At 37.8% G+C, this 20,862-nt stretch overlaps 1 protein-coding gene across 9 annotated transcripts in view; it reads left to right on the top strand.

The window, feature by feature from the left end:
* LOC139754527 (dual specificity calcium/calmodulin-dependent 3',5'-cyclic nucleotide phosphodiesterase 1A-like) overlaps positions 1–20,862 on the top strand; it is a 322,075-nt gene that overhangs the window by 284,166 nt on the left and 17,047 nt on the right. For 5 of the 9 annotated variants that reach the window (XM_071671837.1, XM_071671902.1, XM_071671863.1 and 2 more), the window contains 6 exons: positions 2,631–2,800; positions 5,875–6,036; positions 11,090–11,295; positions 13,042–13,158; positions 14,971–15,093; positions 18,779–18,909. In XM_071671837.1, the coding sequence (XP_071527938.1) occupies positions 2,631–2,800; positions 5,875–6,036; positions 11,090–11,295; positions 13,042–13,158; positions 14,971–15,093; positions 18,779–18,909 (909 nt within the window). The remainder of the gene's footprint in view (positions 1–2,630; positions 2,801–5,874; positions 6,037–11,089; positions 11,296–13,041; positions 13,159–14,970; positions 15,094–18,778; positions 18,910–20,862) is intronic. The other 4 variants (XM_071671911.1, XM_071671882.1, XM_071671872.1 and 1 more) reach the window with 2 other exon arrangements.

Raw genomic sequence — 20,862 nt, 5'->3', positions numbered from 1 at the left:
TGGAGGTGGAAAGATGGAGTGAAAAAGATTTTGTGTGATCGGGGCCTGAACATGCAGGAGGGTGAAAGGAGGGCAAGGAATAGAGTGAATTGGAGCGATGTGGTATACAGGGGTTGACGTGCTGTCAGTGGATTGAATCAAGGCATGTGAAGCGTCTGGGGTAAACCATGGAAAGCTGTGTAGGTATGTATGTTTGCGTGTGTGGACGTGTGTATGTACATGTGTATGGTGGGGGGGGGTTGGGCCATTTCTTTTGTCTGTTTCCTTGCGCTACCTCGCAAACGCGGGAGACAGCAACAAAGTATAAAAAAAAAAAAAAAAAAAAAAAAAAAAATATATTTATGTTTTTTTTTTTATTTATTATACTTTGTTATTATTAGGTACAGTAGGGTTGTGGGACAAGTCAATTGGGAGGTAAGTTTCAATGGAGAAAAACTGGAGGAAGTTAAGTGTTTTAGATATTTGGCAGCGGATGGAACCATGGAAGCGGAAGTGAATCATAGGGTGGGGGAGGGGGCGAAGGTTCTGAGAGCATTGAAGAACGTGTGGAAGTCGAGAACATTATCTCGGAAAGCAAAAATGGGTATGTTTGAAGGAATAGTGGTTCCAACAATGTTATATATGGTTGCGAGGCATGGGCTATAGACAGAGTTGTGCGGAGGAGGGTAGATGTGCTGGAAATGAGATGTTTGAGGACAATATTTGGTGTGATCGAATAAGTGATAATAGGGTAAGAGAGATGTGTGGTAATATAAAGAGTGTGGTTGAGAGAGCAGAAGAGGGTGTTTTGAAATGGTTTGGTCACATGGAGAGAATGAGTGAGGAAAGATTGACCAAGAGGATATATAGGTCAGAGGTGGAGGGAGCGAGGAGAAGTGGGAGACCAAATTGGAGGTGGAAAGATGGAGTGAAAAAGATTTTGAGTGATCGGGTCCTGAACATGCAGGACGGTGAAAGGCGTGCAATGAATAGAGTGAATTGGAACGATGTGGTATACCGGGGTCGACATGCTGTCAATGGATTGAACCAGGGCATGTGAAGCGTCTGGGGTAAACCATGGAAAGTTCTGTGGGGCCTGGATGTGGAAAGGGAGCTGTGGTTTCAGTGCATTATACATGACAACTAGAGACTGATTGTGAACGAATGTAGCCTTTGTTGTATTTTCCTAGCGCTACCTTTTTCATACTATTTGCCATTTCCCGCGTTAGTGAGGTAGCGTTAAGAACAGAGAACTGGGCCTTAGAGGGAATATCCTCACCTGACCCCCTTCTCTGTTCCTTCTTTTGGAAAATTAAAAAAAAACAAGAGAGGGGAGGATTTCCAACCACCCGCTCCCTCCCCTTTTAGTCGCCTTCTACAACACGCAGGGAATACATGGGAAGTATTCTTTCTCAGCTTAAAATTCCTTTATCACTCTGACAGCATATCTCCCCGTATACCATATCACTCCAATTTGCTCTCTTGTGACATGACAACAGAATCTTATCCAGCTATATGTGACATCCATTGGTAGGAGAGAGGAATAAACCATCTGTATATTTGACATCTTTCATATCACTTTTATCATTTATTGGTGTAACATCTTTTTCTTCCTCCTTATCCTCAATATTTGATTCTCTCATTTATAGTTTTTATCTCCTCTGTAAATAGGTTACTTTTCCATATAGTACACTCATACTTCACTTTGCAGTAACATTCTTAAAAGTATAAATTTTTTTCACCCAAACATCATCAGTTTCTTAATCATCCAAAATATTGTTTGTAGGACAGTATTATTGCCTCTCTGCTGTAGTTTGTATGAGTGGGTTGTGTACTTAGGCCATAAAATTTTTCTTAAGATGATGCAGTCATAATAACTGAATAACTTAAAAATTCTATGATGTGTCCACAGTCATAGCAGACTTTTTGATTATGTCACAAGAGCATGAATGCTGCCGAAAGTGATCCATGTGTATGTGGGTCACCTTGGGCAGTGACACAAGGGAGAGAATGAAGACAACTTGGCATGAAATATTCAGAGGACTGTTCTTAGTTCTGAACATGGATTGAAATATTTTATGCTAGCATTTTTAGACCACTCAGAATTGGCTGAGGTACAGGATTTTAAAAATGAATGATACCCTGTAATGAATTTCAGTCTAATTACTCAGTTTTATCATTTTCTATTTATGTAGGTACAGTTAGTTTTTTCTTCTGCGTAAGCCAACCTGGTGCAGCTGCTTTCTTAGATTCATGGAGACACGTATGCCAACTTGTATTTGTTCATAACCTTAATTAAGACACCTTTTCTCCTGAATTAAATGTACAGATTTTTTTCTATTATGTTTGGGTACATCTTTTGTAATACTAATAAGTATATGCAGTTTTAAATTATCTACTATTCTGATCTCTGCAGTTTCCCTTTGTTTTCATGTAAAGCCATCAGAAATACAAATTCTCTCATTCACAGAATGATGGTGCATTCAAAATCTTATTCACAACATTTTTCTTGCGCCTGTCTTTTAATCTTGTTTGTGCTGCATTTGTTTATGGCTTATGCTTTGTATTGACATATCTTTAACTTTGGGCCTGATATACTTTCAGCAAGCCTTTTGAGAATCTCTTACACATATGCATGTACTTCCTTGCAGAACTGGCTGAATGATGTGGAAATCCTGGCAACGTTGATGGCAGCTCTCATCCATGATTTTGAGCACACTGGTACCACTAACAATTTCCATGTTATGTCTGGCTCTGAAACAGCCATCCTCTACAATGATCGGGCAGTCCTTGAGAACCATCATATCTGCGCAGCTTTCAGGTAACTTGATGTACTCGCAAGTAGATGCATACATCCCCATGATGCAGTCTCAATAGAGATCTGTACTTCTCTTTGGAGATGTGTGCTTTTATTTGGAGTTTAGCTGTGTGGGGCCTGGATGTGGAAAGGGAGCTGTGGTTTCGGGCATTATTGCATGACAGCTAGAGACTGAGTGTGAACGAATGGGGCCTTCGTTGTCTTTTCCTAGCACTACCTCGCACACATGAGGGGGGAGGGGGATGGTATTCCATGTGTGGCGAGGTGGCGATGGGAATGAATAAAGGCAGACAGTGTGAATTGTGTGCATGGGTATATATGTATGTGTCTGTGTGTGTATATATATGTGTACATTGAGATGTATAGGTATGTATATTTGCGTAGGAGAGATGGCCATAAAGCGTTATTGGATTACGTGTTAATTGACAGGCGCGCGAAAGAGAGACTTTTGGATGCTAATGTGCTGAGAGGTGCAACTGGAGGGATGTCTGATCATTATCTTCTGGAGGCTAAGGTGAAGATTTGTATGGGTTTTCAGAAAAGAAGAGTGAATGTTGGGGTGAAGAGGGTGGTGAGAGTGAGTGAGCTTGGGAAGGAGACTTGTGTGTGAAAGTACCAGGAGAGACTGAGTACAGAATGGAAAAAGGTGAGAACAATGGAAGTAAGGGGAGTGGGGGAAGAATGGGATGTATTTAGGGAATCAGTGATGGATTGCGCAAAAGATGCTTGTGGCATGAGAAGAGTGGGAGGTGGGTTGATTAGAAAGGGTAGTGAGTGGTGGGATGAAGAAGTAAGATTATTAGTGAAAGAGAAGAGAGAGGCATTTGGACGATTTTCGCAGGGAAAAAATGCAATTGAGTGGGAGATGTATAAAAGAAAGAGACAGGAGGTCAAGAGAAAGGTGCAAGAGGTGAAAAAGAGGGCAAATGAGAGTTGGGGTGAGAGAGTATCATTAAATTTTAGGGAGAATAAAAAGATGTTCTGGAAGGAGGTAAATAAAGTGCGTAAGACAAGGGAGCAAATGGAAACTTCAGTGAAGGGCACTAATGGGGAGGTGATAACAAGTAGTGGTGATGTGAGAAGGAGATGGAGTGAGTATTTTGAAGGTTTGTTGAATATGTTTGATGATAGAGTAACAGAATTAGGGTGTTTTGGTCGAGGTGGTGTGCAAAGTGAGAGGGTTTGGGAAAATGATTTGGTAAGCAGAGAAGAGGTAGTAAAAGCTTTGCGGAAGATGAAAGCCGGCAAGGCAGCAGGTTTGGATGGTATTGCAGTGGAATTTATTAAAAAAGGGGATGACTGTATTATTGACTGGTTGATAAGGTTATTTAATGTATGTATGACTCATGGTGAGGTGCCTGAGGATTGGCGGAATGCGTGCATAGTGCCATTGTACAAAGGCAAAGGGGATAAGAGTGAGTGCTCAGATTACAGAGGTATAAGTTTGTTGAGTATTCCTGGTAAATTATATGGGAGGATATTGATTGAGAGGGTGAAGGCATGTACAGAGCATCAGATTGGGGAAGAGCAGTGTGGTTTCAGAAGTGGTAGAGGATGTGTGGATCAGGTGTTTGCTTTGAAGAATGTATGTGAGAAATACTTAGAAAAGCAAATGGATTTGTATGTAGCATTTATGGATCTGGAGAAGGCATATGATAGAGTTGATAGAGATGCTCTGTGGAAGGTATTAAGAATATATGGTGTGGGAGGAAAGTTGTTAGAAGCAGTGAAAAGTTTTTATCGAGGATGTAAGGCATGTGTACGTGTAGGAAGAGAGGAAAGTGATTGGTTCTCAGTGAATGTAGGTTTGCGGCAGGGGTGTGTGATGTCTCCATGGTTGTTTAATTTGTTTATGGATGGGGTTGTTAGGGAGGTGAATGCAAGAGTTTTGGAAAGAGGGGCAAGTATGAAGTCTGTTGGGGATGAGAGAGCTTGGGAAGTGAGTCAGTTGTTGTTCGCTGATGATACAGCGCTGGTGGCTGATTCATGTGAGAAACTGCAGAAGCTGGTGACTGAGTTTGGTAAAGTGTGTGAAAGAAGAAAGTTAAGAGTAAATGTGAATAAGAGCAAGGTTATTAGGTACAGTAGGGTTGAGGGTCAAGTCAATTGGGAGGTAAGTTTGAATGGAGAAAAACTGGAGGAAGTGAAGTGTTTTAGATATCTGGGAGTGGATCTGGCAGCGGATGGAACCATGAAAGCGGAAGTGAGTCATAGGGTGGGGGAGTAGGCGAAAATCCTGGGAGCCTTGAAGAATGTGTGGGTGGTGAGAGTAAGTGAGCTTGAGAAGGAGACCTGTGTGAGGAAGTACCAGGAGAGACTGAGTACAGAATGGAAAAAGGTGAGAACAATGGAAGCAAGGGGAGTGGGGGAGGAATGGGATGTATTTAGGGAATCAGTGATGGATTGCGCAAAAGATGCTTGTGGCATGAGAAGAGTGGGAGGTGGGTTGATTAGAAAGGGTAGTGAGTGGTGGGATGAAGAAGTAAGAGTATTAGTGAAAGAGAAGAGAGAGGCATTTGGACTATTTTTGCAGGGAAAATGCATATATATATATATATATATTATATATATATATAGTATATTGTGTTACTAGACTTACATCCATATGAATTACCTTCTCCAGGTATGAGTTACTTTCTTTTTTTTTGTGTTCTTGACCCCACCCATCTCTCCAGCATTACAAACACAAAGTCAACATATCACAAGACCCTTCATGTCCAAGATGCACTCCATACTAAAGCCACTTAACATTTAATTCTCAATTGCCCAGTACTCACCCCTCAGAGACCCTCACAGCATCACCACACTCTAGGACCTGTAGTCATATCTGGTGGATGGGAATTGCTTCCAGAGCAATGCAGGAGCCCCTTAGAAGGGACTCTTAGTGCATTCAGGTAAGATACATCCATAGTAAAATCTTCCATGGTGTCCTTTCTGGGCATGTTATTAGCCATAATTTAACTTGAGATTTGTATTTGCAGCTAGTGGGTTGCAGAGTTTTATGTTTGTGATCATAGTTGATGTTTGTGTTCAGTATTGTACAACAGCTTTCTGATTTCAGTATTCTCTTGCCACAGACTGTTGCGTGCAGAAGAACACAATGTCCTGATCAACTTGTCTCGTGAAGAATATAGGGAGTTTCGCACCTTAGTAATTGAAATGGTCCTGGCTACTGACATGTCTTCACACTTTCAGCAGATTAAGGCAATGAAATCAATGCTTTCATTACCAGATACCAGGTATTTTCTCTTTCCAGTCCAAAGATTTATTGTATTTACTTGTAGTTTCTACTAAATTTAATTGGTAATCAAGAAATGATAAAAGGATGGATGTGGAATATCATATATGTGTATCTTTTCAGTCATCATGTACATCACACAAGATGTTCACACTCCATACCAGTGACATCACCATAAAAGCAGCACACAAACAAATTGCCGTCAGAACACTAACTAGCACCAGATTTGGACAAGATAAAGAATCACTCAACATCCTATACAGACATTTCTTTGACTACCCTTTATACTATGCCCCACATGCCTGGTCTTCAATCCTCTCAGCAGCAAATACAACAAAGCTGCAAACTACGCAGTTAAGTGCACTCAGAATAATCATTGGCTACCTTGCAATCACAAACACCCACCACCTTCACGGTGAAACAAATATCCTTTAAATGTATATGCTTGTCAACATGTTCAGCACCTAATTCCATGCAACAACACTGGACCCCTCCCACTAAACCACTCTGTACCTAACCACCAATCCTCAAGTAAAAATAAAAAGTTGATCCCTGTCTCACACTTCATTAAGCTTAAGCCACAGACACCATCATCCCTAACAAATACAACACAGACAAAACACGCACACACTGAAATAACTTGAGAAGCATTAAACAACCGACCTCCAAACTCAGTTTTAAAGTCTAACTCATCTGACATATATCCATCAGAAACCGTATTCCCCAGACAAATTTGAATCACACTCTCCTGCCGAGGCTGCAAACATCACCCATCATTACAGAGCTACAAAAACCATTTCAACTTTTCTTAAGATCTTTCATGCCCACATTGCAGCCACCATGAAGAAAATGAGCACTTACTGCTCATTTACCCTGCAGTCTGCACCTTTACACATAGACCCTAACACATAACAACACTTATGACCTCTATCCCAGCTGGCAGACATGGCTTGCTTCCTGAGTGCTGCAGGAGCCTCATGAGTATAGAAGGGACTCCTGGGCTAGGAACAAAGAAGGAAATGTATATACATGGATGTAAGCAGTTGCAGCCTTTCTTCATCTGATCCTGGCGCTACCTTGCTAATGCAGGAAACAGCAAACAAGTATGAAGAAGGAAAAAAATATATGTATTTATATATAAAGATACACCAGGAACAGATGGAGACAGGCAGCATTTGCTCTCATTCATTCTCAAGCTATTGTGGACAGTACACTGAAACCACAGACCCATATCCACATCCATAGACCTTTCTATGGATTCCCTCAGCCACTTCATTAAATAGCATTATATAGCATCCCCCCCCCCACCCTTTCAGCAAGGTAGTGCCAGGAAAACAGACAAAAAAGGCTACATTCGTTCACACTCAGTCTCTAGGTGTCATGTGTTATGCACCAAAACCACATCTCCCTAACCACATCCAGGCCCCTCAGACCTTTCAATGGTTTACCCCAGACATTTCACATGCCCTTGTTCAGTCCATTGACAGCACATCGACCCCGGTATACCACATCGTTCCATTTCGCTCAATTCCTTACACGCCTCTCACCCTCCTGCATGTTCAGGCCCCAGTCGCTCCAGAATCTATTTCACTCTATCCTTTTACCTCTAATTTGGTCTCCCACTTCTCCTTATTCCCTCCACATCTGACTCATATATCCTCTTTTTCAATCTTTCCTCACTCATTCATTCCATATGTCCAGACCATTTCAACTCACCCCCTTCTGCTATCTCAACCACTCTCTTTTTATTACCACACATCTCTCTTATCCTTTCATTACTCACTCTCTTATCCTTTCATTACTTACTCGATCAAACCACTTCACACCACATATAGTCCTCAAACATTTCATTTCCAACACACCCATATAATATTGTCAGAACTACTATTCCTTCAAACATACCCATTTTTGCTCTCCAAGATAACGTTTTCTCCTTCCACACGTTCTTCATTGCTCCCAAAAACTTCACCCTCTCCCCCACCCTGTGACTCACTTCCGCTTCCATGGTTCCATTTGCTGCTAAGTCCACTCCCAGGTATCTAAAACATTTCACTTCCTCCAATTTTTGTCCATTCAAACTTACATCCCAATTAACTTGTCCCTCAACCCTACTGCACCTAATAAACTTGCTCTTATTCACATTTACTCTCAACTTTCTCGTTTCACACACTTTTCCAAACTCTGTCGCCAACTTCTGCATTTTCTCCCTTGAATCAGCCAACAGAGGAGCTCTAACTATGCATATCCCCTGGGGATAGGGGAGAAAGAATACTTCCCACGCATTCCCTGCGCGTCATAAAAAGTGACTAAAAGGGGAGGGAGCGGGTGGCTGGAAATCCTCCCCTTTTTTTTTTTTTAATTTTCCGAAAGAAGGAACAAAGAAGGAGGCCAGGTGAGGATATTCCCTCAGAAGCCCAGTCTTCTGTTCTTAACGCTACCTCGCTAACGCGGGAAATGGCGAATAGTATGAAAGAAAAGAAAAATACATATATATATTTATTTATTTATTTATTTATTTTGCTTTGTCGCTGTCTCCCGCGTTAGTGAGGTAGCGCAAGGAAACAGACGAAAGAATGGCCCAACCCACCCACATACATATGTATATACATACACGTCCAACACACACAAGTATACATACCTATACATTTCAATGTATACATATATATACACACAGACACATACATATATACACATGTACATAATTCATACTGTCTGCCTTTATTCATTCCCATCCCCACACAGAATAACAACCCCCTCCCCCCTCATGTGTGCGAGGTAGTGCTAGGAAATGACAACAAAGGCCCCATTCGCCCACACTCAGTCTCTAGCTGTCATGTAATAATGCACCGAAACCACAGCTCCCTTTCCACATCCAGGCCCCACAGAACTTTCCATGGTTTACCCCAGACGCTTCACATGCCGTGGTTCAATCCATTGACAGCACGTCGACCCCAGTATATCACATCATTCCAATTCACTCTATTCCTTGCACGCCTTTCACCCTCCTGCATGTTCAGGCCCTGAACACTCAAAATCTTTTTCACTCCATCTTTCCACCTCCAATTTTGTCTCCCACTTATCCTCGTTCCCTCCTGCATGTTCAGGCCCCGATCTCTCAAAATCTTTTTCACTCCATCTTTCCACCGTCAATTTGGTCTCCCACTTTTCCTCGTTCCCTCTACCTCTGACACATATATCCTCGTGGTCAACCTTTCCTCACTCATTCTCTCCATGTGACCAAACCATTTCAAAGCACCCTCTTCTGCTCTCTCAACCACACTCTTTTTATTACCACACATCTCTCTTACCCTATTATTACTTACTCGATCAAACCACCTCACACCACATATTGTCCTCAAACATCTCATTTCCAGCACATCCACCCTCCTGTGCACAACTCTGTCCATAGCCCATGCCTTGCATCCATACAACATTGTTGGAACCACTATTCCTTCAAACATACCCATTTTTGCTTTCCGAGATAACGATCTCGACTTCCACACATTCTTCAAGGCTCCCAGAATTTTTGCCCCCTCCCCCACCCTATGATTTGCTTCTGCTCCCATGGTTCCATCCACTGCCAAATCCACTCCCAGATATCTAAAACACTTCACTTCCTCCAGTTTTTCTCCATTCAAACTTACCTCCCAATTGACTTGACCCTCCACCCTACTGTACCTAATAACCTTGCTCTTGTTCACATTTACTCTCAACTTTCTTCTTTCACACACTTTACCATACACAGACATATACATATATACACATGTACACGCTCATACTTGCTGCCCCCATCCATTACTGTCGCCACCCCACCACACATGAACTGGCACCCCCCTCCAATAGTCAGGATTTGAACCAAGGACCTTATGTGTGGATTTGAATCTATTACAAGTATTACATTTTAGTTGAAAGCTGTAAGAAAAGAGTTGCACTGGTCAATGTCTGTCCTTTTATATCCTTTCCTGCACAAAAATTTACATGATTTGTATCTCTGTATTACAAGTATTACATTTTAGTTGAAAGCTGTAAGAAAAGAGTTGCTCTGGTCAGTGTCTGTCCTTTTATATCCTTTCCTGCACAAAAATTTACATGATTTGTATCTCTGAAGTGATATCATTAGCACTGAAGTATTATTCATTGCATTATAGTTGTTGATGTATCCTAAACATAATATGTTTCTCTGAAATAATAATGGTAGCTCTTAAGTATTATTCATTGCACTGTGAATATTGATACAACCTAACAACTGTGTGCTCTTAACTTTTCAGCATTCTTTGATATTTTAGTTTCGTCTTTGAAAGTGACACATCTCAGAACAGTGCTGCATGTTAATGTGTTAAGAAGATGACAGATAAATCCCATTAACCTTTTTTCAGCATAATTTGTTCACATGGGGTTGTCCTAAAAAGTTTCAATTATCACCCAAAAATGAAACGTAATTCGACTTTCTTTTACTTTTTCAATATCAGGTGAACATTTTCTAGATCACACACTAAAATTCCTTAGTATCCATAATGAATACAGAAAAATTATAGTTAACATAATGCAGAAAATATGTGAAAATACTTGTCCCGTAATTGTTACGTAAATTCGGTTGCTACCTTACGTTACTTCATGCCTAGTGAGAAAGGGAGGTCACTTCCCTAGGATCCAGGCCTGAGCTCCCATTTTCTTTTCAAACACAACTTAATCTAGTCACAAATGTTAAGCAAAAATCCTGGTCCTCAAATATTTCTACAGTGGCATTTTTGCAACTTAGCTAGGAACCACTGCCCACAGGGTTCACCTTGATTATTGTTGACTCAACTCTTCCAAAAGTAAAATGACACATAGATGTATCATTTTCTAATCAGCTAATGTTAACAGAAACTATTTTGTTTTGCAATTACACTTCAGGGAGAGAATGAAAGGCCACTCATTCAACCAGCCCACTTGTTAGTACATATCTTTGTTCATTAATCATTAAGCATTAGTCCTTAATTTTACATCATGTTGTGTAATAGTTATGAAGTGTATTTTCCTAGATATTCATTTATTTATTTTTATATTTCCAGCAGCTTGGACAAAGCAAAATCATTATCACTGGTACTCCACTGCTGTGATATCTCCCATCCAAGTAAAAGTTGGGCTCTCCATGAACGCTGGACGACACAGCTTCTGGAGGAGTTCTTTAGACAGGGTGACAAGGAACGTGAATTGGGCCTCCCCTATTCCCCACTTTGTGATAGGAACAACACACTAGTGGCAGAGAGTCAGATTGGTGAGTGAAGGAATGTGTTTTAGGGATGCATGATAGATTTTCCTCCCCTCTTGTTTTTAATTTTCCAAAAGAAGGAGCAGAGAAGGGGGCCAAATGAGGATATTTCCTCAAAGGCTTAGTCCTCTGTTCTTAACACTACTTCGCTAACGTGGGAAATGGCAAATAGTGTGAAAAAAAAAGAAGTGGCTGATTAAGTTGAATATGTATGGGATTGCAAGGAAACCAGTGTAAATTGAAGTAATTTTGGTGAGCATTGGAAGTAGGGTATTGAACTGACACTTCCTTTTTAACATCATGTCATTTATCAGATTTGCACCAAAATGTAATTGACATTAAGGAACCAATTCATTTCCTGGAAGGCTAAGCTGCACTGTAATGGAACATTAAATCTGAATGTATGGATTTCCATCTGTCTAAATATAAAAGATAAAAATCTTCAGACTTTTTTATTTTTGAATAGAAAAGGTCGATACTAAAAGAGACCATTAGTCTTATAGATTATGGTAGTAACAGTACACTACTTCTCTCCCAGTTTAATGGAATGGATTTTGTACATAAAGCCTCTGAACATCACTCCTGCAGTTGTAATGTGTGACCAGCATATTAAGTGAAACGCAAACTTCCACTTATGTAAGAGTTTCCCTTACTTTTACATTCTACACAACATTAAGTTTTTAAAACATATTGATGACATGGACAGTGAACTGTTCTTCAAGAGGAATAGGGATAAAGCAACCTCAGTGGTAGATGAATGGAATAGAATGACTAAGAGCATAGTTAATGGAGACAGCTTACATAAATTTAAGACATTGTATGATACTAGAGAATATTCAAGAGATGGGTATAAAACTCCATCTCTGCACAGTACTTGTATATAATTCCATATGCATGCACCATTCACTTGTACATATACACAAGGGTGACTTGATCACAACTTTTAGAGTTTAAACCAAGTTGATATAAACAGTGAACATTCCTTTTAAGATGCAAAGATATCACAGCTGGATGCTACATGAAACAAAGCAAGACAGTTATCAGAGAAGATATAAACAAGTGTTTAAAAAGTATGAGTTGTGGGTCAATGGAATAACTTGAATGATGAAATTGACTGTCTTTAGAGTCATCCATCTATTTGTCAGGAGTTCCACACCAGTCAACTGAAGATACCTTTGTCCTTGCTTATTATGGTCAATCCGAATGTACCAAACTAGATACAGTACTTTTTACATTGTTTTCCCTACATTTGTAAAATTTAATTGCATAAGACCCTAGCTTATGCCCCTTAAAAAAAGGCTTATCTAAGGACTTGAAGATAATTCCACATTTGGCCATGGACTTATTGTTGTTTTTATCATTTTTCAAGAAGTATTTTTCCCATTCTTATTTGAGTTCCAATAACTGTATTTTGGAATGGAACACCTACTTATATTCATCTAAGCCAAGAGCTTTGAAATTTCAACACGTAATTTATTTAGCATTGGAAGCTGAGTGAAAGGACTTTGCAAGATTTTTTTCTATGCATTATATATAAAAGCAGTGTAGGAGTTTTACAACTTAGACTCATGTGAAACAGAGCTAGCAACTATTAGTTGCATTTTTTTCTTTTCAGGGCTACATATTATGATAAGTAAATTCAAAACGGTGCATCCTAAAAAGCTAAAGATATTGTTGAAGTTATTCAATTTGTTACAGTTAATACATTGCATTCCTTTGTCTATTCAAAATTAAGCTTGTATTTTCCTTCAGGTTTTATTGACTTCATTGTTGACCCAAGTCTTGGTGTATGTGGTGACCTGTTGGATAAAGTGGCAGCATTGTCAGCTCCTCCATCTACCCCTACAATTTCTGAGGAGCCACAGAATGGTATGTCCAAAACCTCTCTAATATGGTCATTAACATTAATATTATTGAAACCATCACACATACTGTATCCTCAAAATACCAGGTGTTGATTTGATATGAGATTGATACAAATTGATACAAAAATTAATGTGAAACCTAAATAGTGACCTCATATCTTCAACTCTCCTAGTTTGTACTGGTTGCTGTAAATGTATAGTTTCACATTTCATTTATGTGTATCCTTATCTTTTGCACTATGCTAAAGGGAATTTTGATTATTCACTTATTGAACTTTGTTTCGTGTATTGGAAAGACCTGCATGAACAGATACCCTTCCACTTTCCCTAACTAAACATGGAATAGACTATAATCACTCCCCCAGCTTCTTTTATCCACAGTATACTTCAACATCAAACTCATTGAATGTGGTAAGAGAACTAATCAGGCTAGGGATTTTTCCCATGAAGAGAAAAATGGTTAGACATGAGATTCAGTGGAAGCATTGTGTGTAAAAGTGATGTGCATAGAGATGGTCTTTGCATGTGTGAACTTGGTGTGCACAGTGAAAAAGTAAGCAAGAATATATTTAGTGTGGAAGTCCATATTTTCAGTATAAAACACTGAGCATGGGTATAGGATTTGTTTGAGTTATTTCAGAGGTTGTATGTAACTGACCCTCCTTATGGAATTGGGAATGGAGAGATTAAATTGATAATAATGAATAGATAAATATCCCTCTGCATAGAGATCACCTGTGTTCTGTGGAAGCCCACTAAGAGGGGTAGAAGTAGGAGCCTAGAAATCTTCCCCTCCTTTATTACTACCCAAAAGGAGGCTCGGTTGTCTTTTTCTGATACTAACTCGCTCACACAAAAAACACTGAACATGCATAAAAGAAAGATAAATAGATAGCTGCAATATAGCTATCTAGTTAATTTGTCTTCTAAACGTAATTTAGAATCTCATCGTAGTTGATACTTGTAATGATTGATAAAGGGTCTGTTGTATGAAAATCCTTTTAAAGTTACAGTAATGAGCCATATTATAAACCTTTTGATTAATTAAGAAAGGCAGTACACAAGTAAGTGAACTTGCAGACCAACTGTGATTTTTTTATCCTGGAATTTTTTTTAGGAAATTAGGTTCAAAGATATTAATCCTTCCGTTACAATAATCTTGTACTCTGAAAGAAAGATTATTTAAGCTGTAAAAAGAAAAGTTTGACCTTAACTTTTTTGAGTCACAGTGTAGGTGCTGTATATCATGTTAATGAAGGATGTGCGATGTGGAAGGCATATTTTGGTCAATTTGTTATGTTGAATCCTTTGAGTTTTTAGGTTAGATGATTACATACACAATTTTTGTTGTTATGACTTGATTTGATTTAGCGTAGATGCTGTTTTTAAGTAATGGCTGTGAACAGGAAGTGGACATGAGACATGAGCAAAAGGCCCTCCTTCTCATTTTATTTCAGTTTATTCTCTTTCTTATACTGTTATATATGTCCCAGAGCAAAATTTTTGTCATAAAGCGCATGTTAATGGTTGACTGCAGTGGAGATATACGTGTCATAGTATATTAAAGCAAGTTATGTGTATTTTACCAAATGATTCTAGCTATAACATGAAGATCTTCATTTCACTCTATAAGAATGATCTATCTTGTCTTCATATCACCTTATGAGTGCCTGTTAGTGGCAGGACACTGAATTACCACATGATGAATTATCTTTTCCCGAACAAATTCCTTTCACAGTCTTTCCCCAGAAAGATTATTTTCATGATTTTGTTAGATAACAGGATTGTATTCTTAAATTTCCTTTTTTTTTTACAGAACCTGGTGGCCCCATTAAACGGCCAGTACGTCCAGGTGGTGTGGTGGGTACAGAAGTGCGGCGTCCTTGGCAAGACTGCCTAGCAGCTAACAAGAGTCGCTGGAAGGAACGGGCCATGAAGGGTGATTATACTGAGAGTATAATGATTAAGTGGTTGTGTGACTGGATGCTGAAAGTTTGCTAGGATATCAAAGAGCTCAGAGTTAGTGGATCACTTCCCCAAATCTAAGGGCAGATGAACAGTTGGGAAGGATAATTTATCTTAAATAAATTTTCACATTTATATGAGTGATTCAAGTACATATAGGCATCTTCTTTTGTGAGAATTGATTTTGTAGGACCAGGGTCCCCTATCCTAACACTGCAGGCTGAAAAGCAGCAAAGATGCTATGTACTAAAAAGCACAGTTACCAAGTGGCTTTTTGGAAGCTATTGCAACAGGAAAATTGTATGGTGGTATATAAAGAGCCTTCTTCCCAGCACAGTACTTCCACACTACAATACTAGTTCCTTAACACTTCACTCATTTGCCACATTGGCCTTACTTTTTCTTGCTATACATATGCCTCCAATAAGCATACCATTAACTCAACTTTCCATCACTGTAAAGCAAACAAACACTTGCTCTCCCTGTAATCTTAAGGGTTGTCCATTAAACATTTGGTAAACCACTTCAGATAGGGAAAGCGTTAACGTTACCTACAGGCTAGCATCATGAGCAGCCATGGTCTAAACATATTAAGAGATAATTGAAAGATAAATTGGTAATTGTGTACAAACAGGAAGTGGTTGAATAAAAAAAGTGACATTAGCAAAGTAGTAAAATGATGTCAGAAACTAATTTATGAGAGAAAGCTCTACATTAGTCTGATAACGGATCAGTTTTTCAGTTATCACCCATGGCTGTTGAGTAAAAATGTTTCTTGGCCTTTAGTGGAAAGTTATGATGCTTTCTAAAAATGTTTCTTGACCCTCAGTTCAAAGTGTTGATGCAAATACTGTTTTTACAAAAAAATTTGATTCATCCATGAAATATTTTCTAAACAACAGGTAGATAGTTAGCACCACTACATGCTTTCTTCAGATAGGGAAAACGTTATCTACAGGCTAGCATCGTGAGCAGCCATGGTCTAAACATGTTAAGAGATAATTGAAAGATAAATTGGTAATTGTGTACAAACAGGAAGTGGTTGAATCAAAAAAGTGACATTAGCAAAGTAGTAAAATGATGGCAGAAACTAATTTATGAGAGAAAGCTCTACATTAGTCTGATAACGGATCAGTTTTTCAGTTATCACCCATGGCTGTTTAGTAAAAATGTTTCTTGACCTTCAGTGGAAAGTTATGATGCTTTCTAAAAATGTTTCTTGACCCTCAGTACAACGTAATGATGCAAATACTGTTTTTACAAAAAAATTTGATTCATCCATGAAATATTTTCTAAACAACAGGTAGATAGTTAGCACCACTACATGCTTTTTTGTAGATTATATTTGTTAGCAACTAATAGTTTTGATCTACAGGTAACAGCATAAGTTAGACAGTCACTTACCTTTATTCTGTGTGAATTATTTGTATTGCCCTGGATTCAGCTGGACTTTTTAGGTTAGAAGTGGATATAAACAAAACAAAACCAACCCTATTTCATCGTTATTATAGATTTACTCAGTTGGTCCAGGAAGCAAAAAAATATTAAGAGATTCTGCAGTCCCATGACTGGCTAATTTTTGCACACCAGCAACATCAGTTATTGTAATGCTTAAATAGTTTAAAATTAACCAGCTAGCCATCATAAAATGCACATGTCAGTCATATAATTGCAAAAGTCTTAACTTTTTGCATCAGCCATGGACTTGAAACTAATGCACATTCAGAGTATTTCACTTTGAACTATTCATACAGTATATTGTTTAGCTGCTCTTATTTAGATTTTGATAGAGTATTTTATTTAGAGACAACTTTGGATTATGATTCAGCAGAAAACTTAAATAGTTGTGCTTTTTGAACCTTAATATCACAGATATTTAATGAACCAACATCATATTCAACATTCTGCTGATCTGCAAAAGGTAAATGAAAAAGATGGGTGTAATAATCTCTTGTGACCTAAAACCAAGTAACACGGCTTATAAGCATGAAAAGGGCAAACAAAATTCTTGCATCCCCTAAAACCAAGCAACACTGCTTATAAGCATCAAGAGAGCAAACAAAATTCTTGCATCCATAGGTAGGGCCTAAAACTTTTAAGCCCAAGGAAACATCCTTACTCTATAATTCATTGATTCATCCCCATCTTGAATACTGTGTTCAGCTTTGGTCACCCTACTGAAAGAAGACAGATGAATCGTAGGCTAAGAAACAAATTGTACAAGAACATATTAAATGAGTAACTTAGAAAAGAGAAAGCTATTAGGTGATCTAATACAAGAATTTAGAATTAATTAAGGCTTTGCAAATCTTGCTCTGTCAAGTTACTTAAAACATGATTTGTCAGATCTCACTTGTAGTAATGGATGCAAACTCATGGACAAACTTTTTACCATAAATGAGGTGATGTATTTTTCTTCAAAAGAATTATTAAGATATGGAAATTAATTGCAAATTAGAGTGGTTGAAAGAAGTATTATTGATACATTTAAGAATAGAATTGATAAACATTCTCTTCAAGTACACAACTTACATTATTTGCACCTACTTCATTACATTGATTATTGGCAGGTTATTCTCTTATCTGTATACCTTTTAACTTTTTCCACACTAGTTGTGAATTTCTGATATCTTCCACTATCACTGACAGCCACAACAGGAGCCAGTGGTCTGTTGCTGTTTGAATTAATTTGCATTCCTTTGTATATATTCTCATCAAATTAGAATGCCATTACTGTTTCACTAGTCAGTTACAAATTTTTATTTTGAAGCATTTTTAGCACAACTTACTTTTTGATTCATATCTCAGCAAGAAAAGTGGACTTCTCCATTGATATTGTTCTGGAATGAGATATCTTTACACCTTGACATAGGAAATATTCAAAGATAAAGTCAGCACACATGATGAGTGTTAATCACTTTAGTAGCAGGGAATGACTGGAACTTGGTGGGAAAACTGTAAACAGTGATGCAAAGCAGTGAGATAAGGAACTTTTGTAGTGGCATAACCTTTCAAATAGCTTCAAGAGTGGGACGAGATATTCCAGGAGATATCACCAGGACACTTCTGTAATGGCATGTGCATTTGTACTGAGAGACACTAGAAGCTCTGGATGCAAGCTATTTCTGTTAAGTAAAATACTAGATAACAAAACTTTCCTTGTACTTCTGTATTTTCTTCCATGCGGTTGAGGTGAATTAATAAGGTATCACTAATATAGATATTGTTCAGCCATATATTGAGAGTTAACATTTATCAACATTTGATGACTACTGTACTACTGTTGTAGGATGTATTTTTTTTTTTTTTTTATAAAAAGGCATGAAATTTTCATTAAAGATTTTTCAAATTCTCTAAAAAGTAGGTCTCTTCCTGATACAGTTTGTGTACGTGAGGTTATACTGTAAATAAAGTAATTGCCAAAATGTTACTTATAGTAGGGAAATAGATTTCATAGTTTAAATTACCTTGTAAGACAAAAACATGAAACTAAAGAAATGAACAATAACAGTTGCTGGAAAGAGCATGAGAGTCTTTTGTGTTTCCAGTCTTGAGACTTGTGTGGCTTCTTCTAAAGTTACTTAATTCTGTCTAGGAATATATGTCACCTATTGACACTGACATAGGAAAAGTTGAAAGCAATTAAATACATTTTACAGATGCAGAACTTCGAGCAGCAATGGCCTTGAAAAATGAGAAAGTAAATGGTGACACTGGGGATGAAGAAACACATGAAGACACAATTAAAGAAGAGGATGAAAAGGAAAAGGACATTGAAGTTAGTAATCAGGTTAGCAATGAAGTTGATGCTGAGTAAGAGAGAAAATTATTATTATTATTATAAATGCAGATTTGAATTTTTTTAAACAATACCAAAAATGTGAAAGTACAATATATATATATATATATATATATATATGTATATATATATATATATATATATATATATACACACATATATACATATATATATATATGATTCGCTATTACAGAAGTCCAGCTGCATGTGGCACGTTAAATGAAAAATCACCTTTGGCATTAGTGTATCATCATCAATGGACAAAAAGGAGTCCATTCTCTCCACAGCTGTTCAAGCTACAGAAACTGTGTAAAACTAAGTTCTAGGAATATTTAATTAAAGCTGAAAGTATATGAAATTATGTTTATACAACCCTGGGACCCCTTTTATGGGGCTGCAGTAGCTTTTAGACTGCACCCCAGTCAGAGCTAGGAAGTTATTGACTCCTCAGGAGCAAGAAGTTTCCCAACAAAACTGTACTCCTTTTCTTCCTTTCATGATGGTATAGCACACTGAAGGCGATTTATTTTTTCTCATTGTAAGTCACATGAAGATGGGGTCCAGAAATATATATATATATATATATATATATATATATATATATATATGTATGTAAAGATTCAGATCATGTCTGCAGCATAAAGGAAATTTTTAGAGAGAATTATGTTCAATACAGATCTCTGAAAATACCTGGAAAGTGTATTTTCATTTCTCATTTTTATCCATCAAAGAGTGAATGGCATTTATTTTCCGAGTTCTGAATACTGCTTGCATTAGTAAATTTCTTGAGATACTTCAGGGAGCCAGTATTTTACAATTAGTTGCTAATTGAGGTATCTCATAAAACAGAAACTGTGACACATATATTGCCATTAATTTTTCTGCCAAAGAAAAAGGGAAAGAACTATCTGTTGTTTTATGATTTGGGAAAAGGAGACTGTGATGGAAAAATTCAGAATAAATTTTCAGGAACTTAGCATCTTGCACTTCCTTCATGTATCTGCCATGAATGCTCTTCTTCTGTGGAACTCATGTTAGATATAAAATTTAGCTAACATAAGCATTTTTAGAAGTCAAGTTGTGAAGTTTGCACAATCTTAATTTAGGCAGTAGATTAGAGGTGTGCAATGAATTTGTAGATATCATATGAATTGTTTTCCTACTTGTAAGTAACTTGCCACAGATGATGATGATCAGCCAGAGCTCGTCTTTTGAGTTATTTTGAATATTAAACCAGTAAATTCACATAGAGTTTTAGCTCACATTGAATCAGATTATTCAATATATATATGTATATTATATATTTATATTTCGCTCTCTCCAGCATTCAAGATATTGAATAATATCAGTATTAGGAAGTATTTGGTGGAGTATTACTGAGTTTCAACAGAAGTTCTTTATTAAAGTTTGGAGTAGGTGAGAAATAGAGTAAAATATGTAAAGAGCCTTAAATTAAAAACACATTTTCATATGTATTGCTGCATGGAAGCAATGATCAACAGACATCTTCATACAGGTATTTAGAGTGCATGTGTTTATCCCTCATGTTTTGAAATGAATATCTTTTGTTAGTATGATATTCTTGTGTACAGTGTGGCTGACACTAAATCATGTTGAACATGACAAATGTGTACTCTTGGCTGATCACCTGCATGTGGTAGTGTGGGAAAGCGGGTATTTGTGAGTGCCAGGATCTTAGGTTCTGCTTCCGATCGAAAGGGCTGACATTCCTTCAAAATCTTTAGCACTCCTAATCAGCATATATCAGCACAGTTTGCTAATCAGTAAGTGAGGGCAGCTGCTGTGACACATTTTTTGCCGTCAAATCATTAACTAACTCATGTGCACAAGCAGTACTGCACACACTTTTTGATAATACTTCACACACAATTTATCTCTGCTCTTTATGAGTATACCTTTAAGATGTATCAGTCACCCTATGGT

The sequence above is a fragment of the Panulirus ornatus genome, chromosome 2 (assembly GCF_036320965.1).
Source record: "Panulirus ornatus isolate Po-2019 chromosome 2, ASM3632096v1, whole genome shotgun sequence".
NCBI classification, from domain to species: domain Eukaryota; kingdom Metazoa; phylum Arthropoda; class Malacostraca; order Decapoda; family Palinuridae; genus Panulirus; species Panulirus ornatus.
The sequence above is the reverse complement of the archived record's forward strand: the minus strand, read 5'-3'. Positions and strand labels throughout refer to the sequence as shown.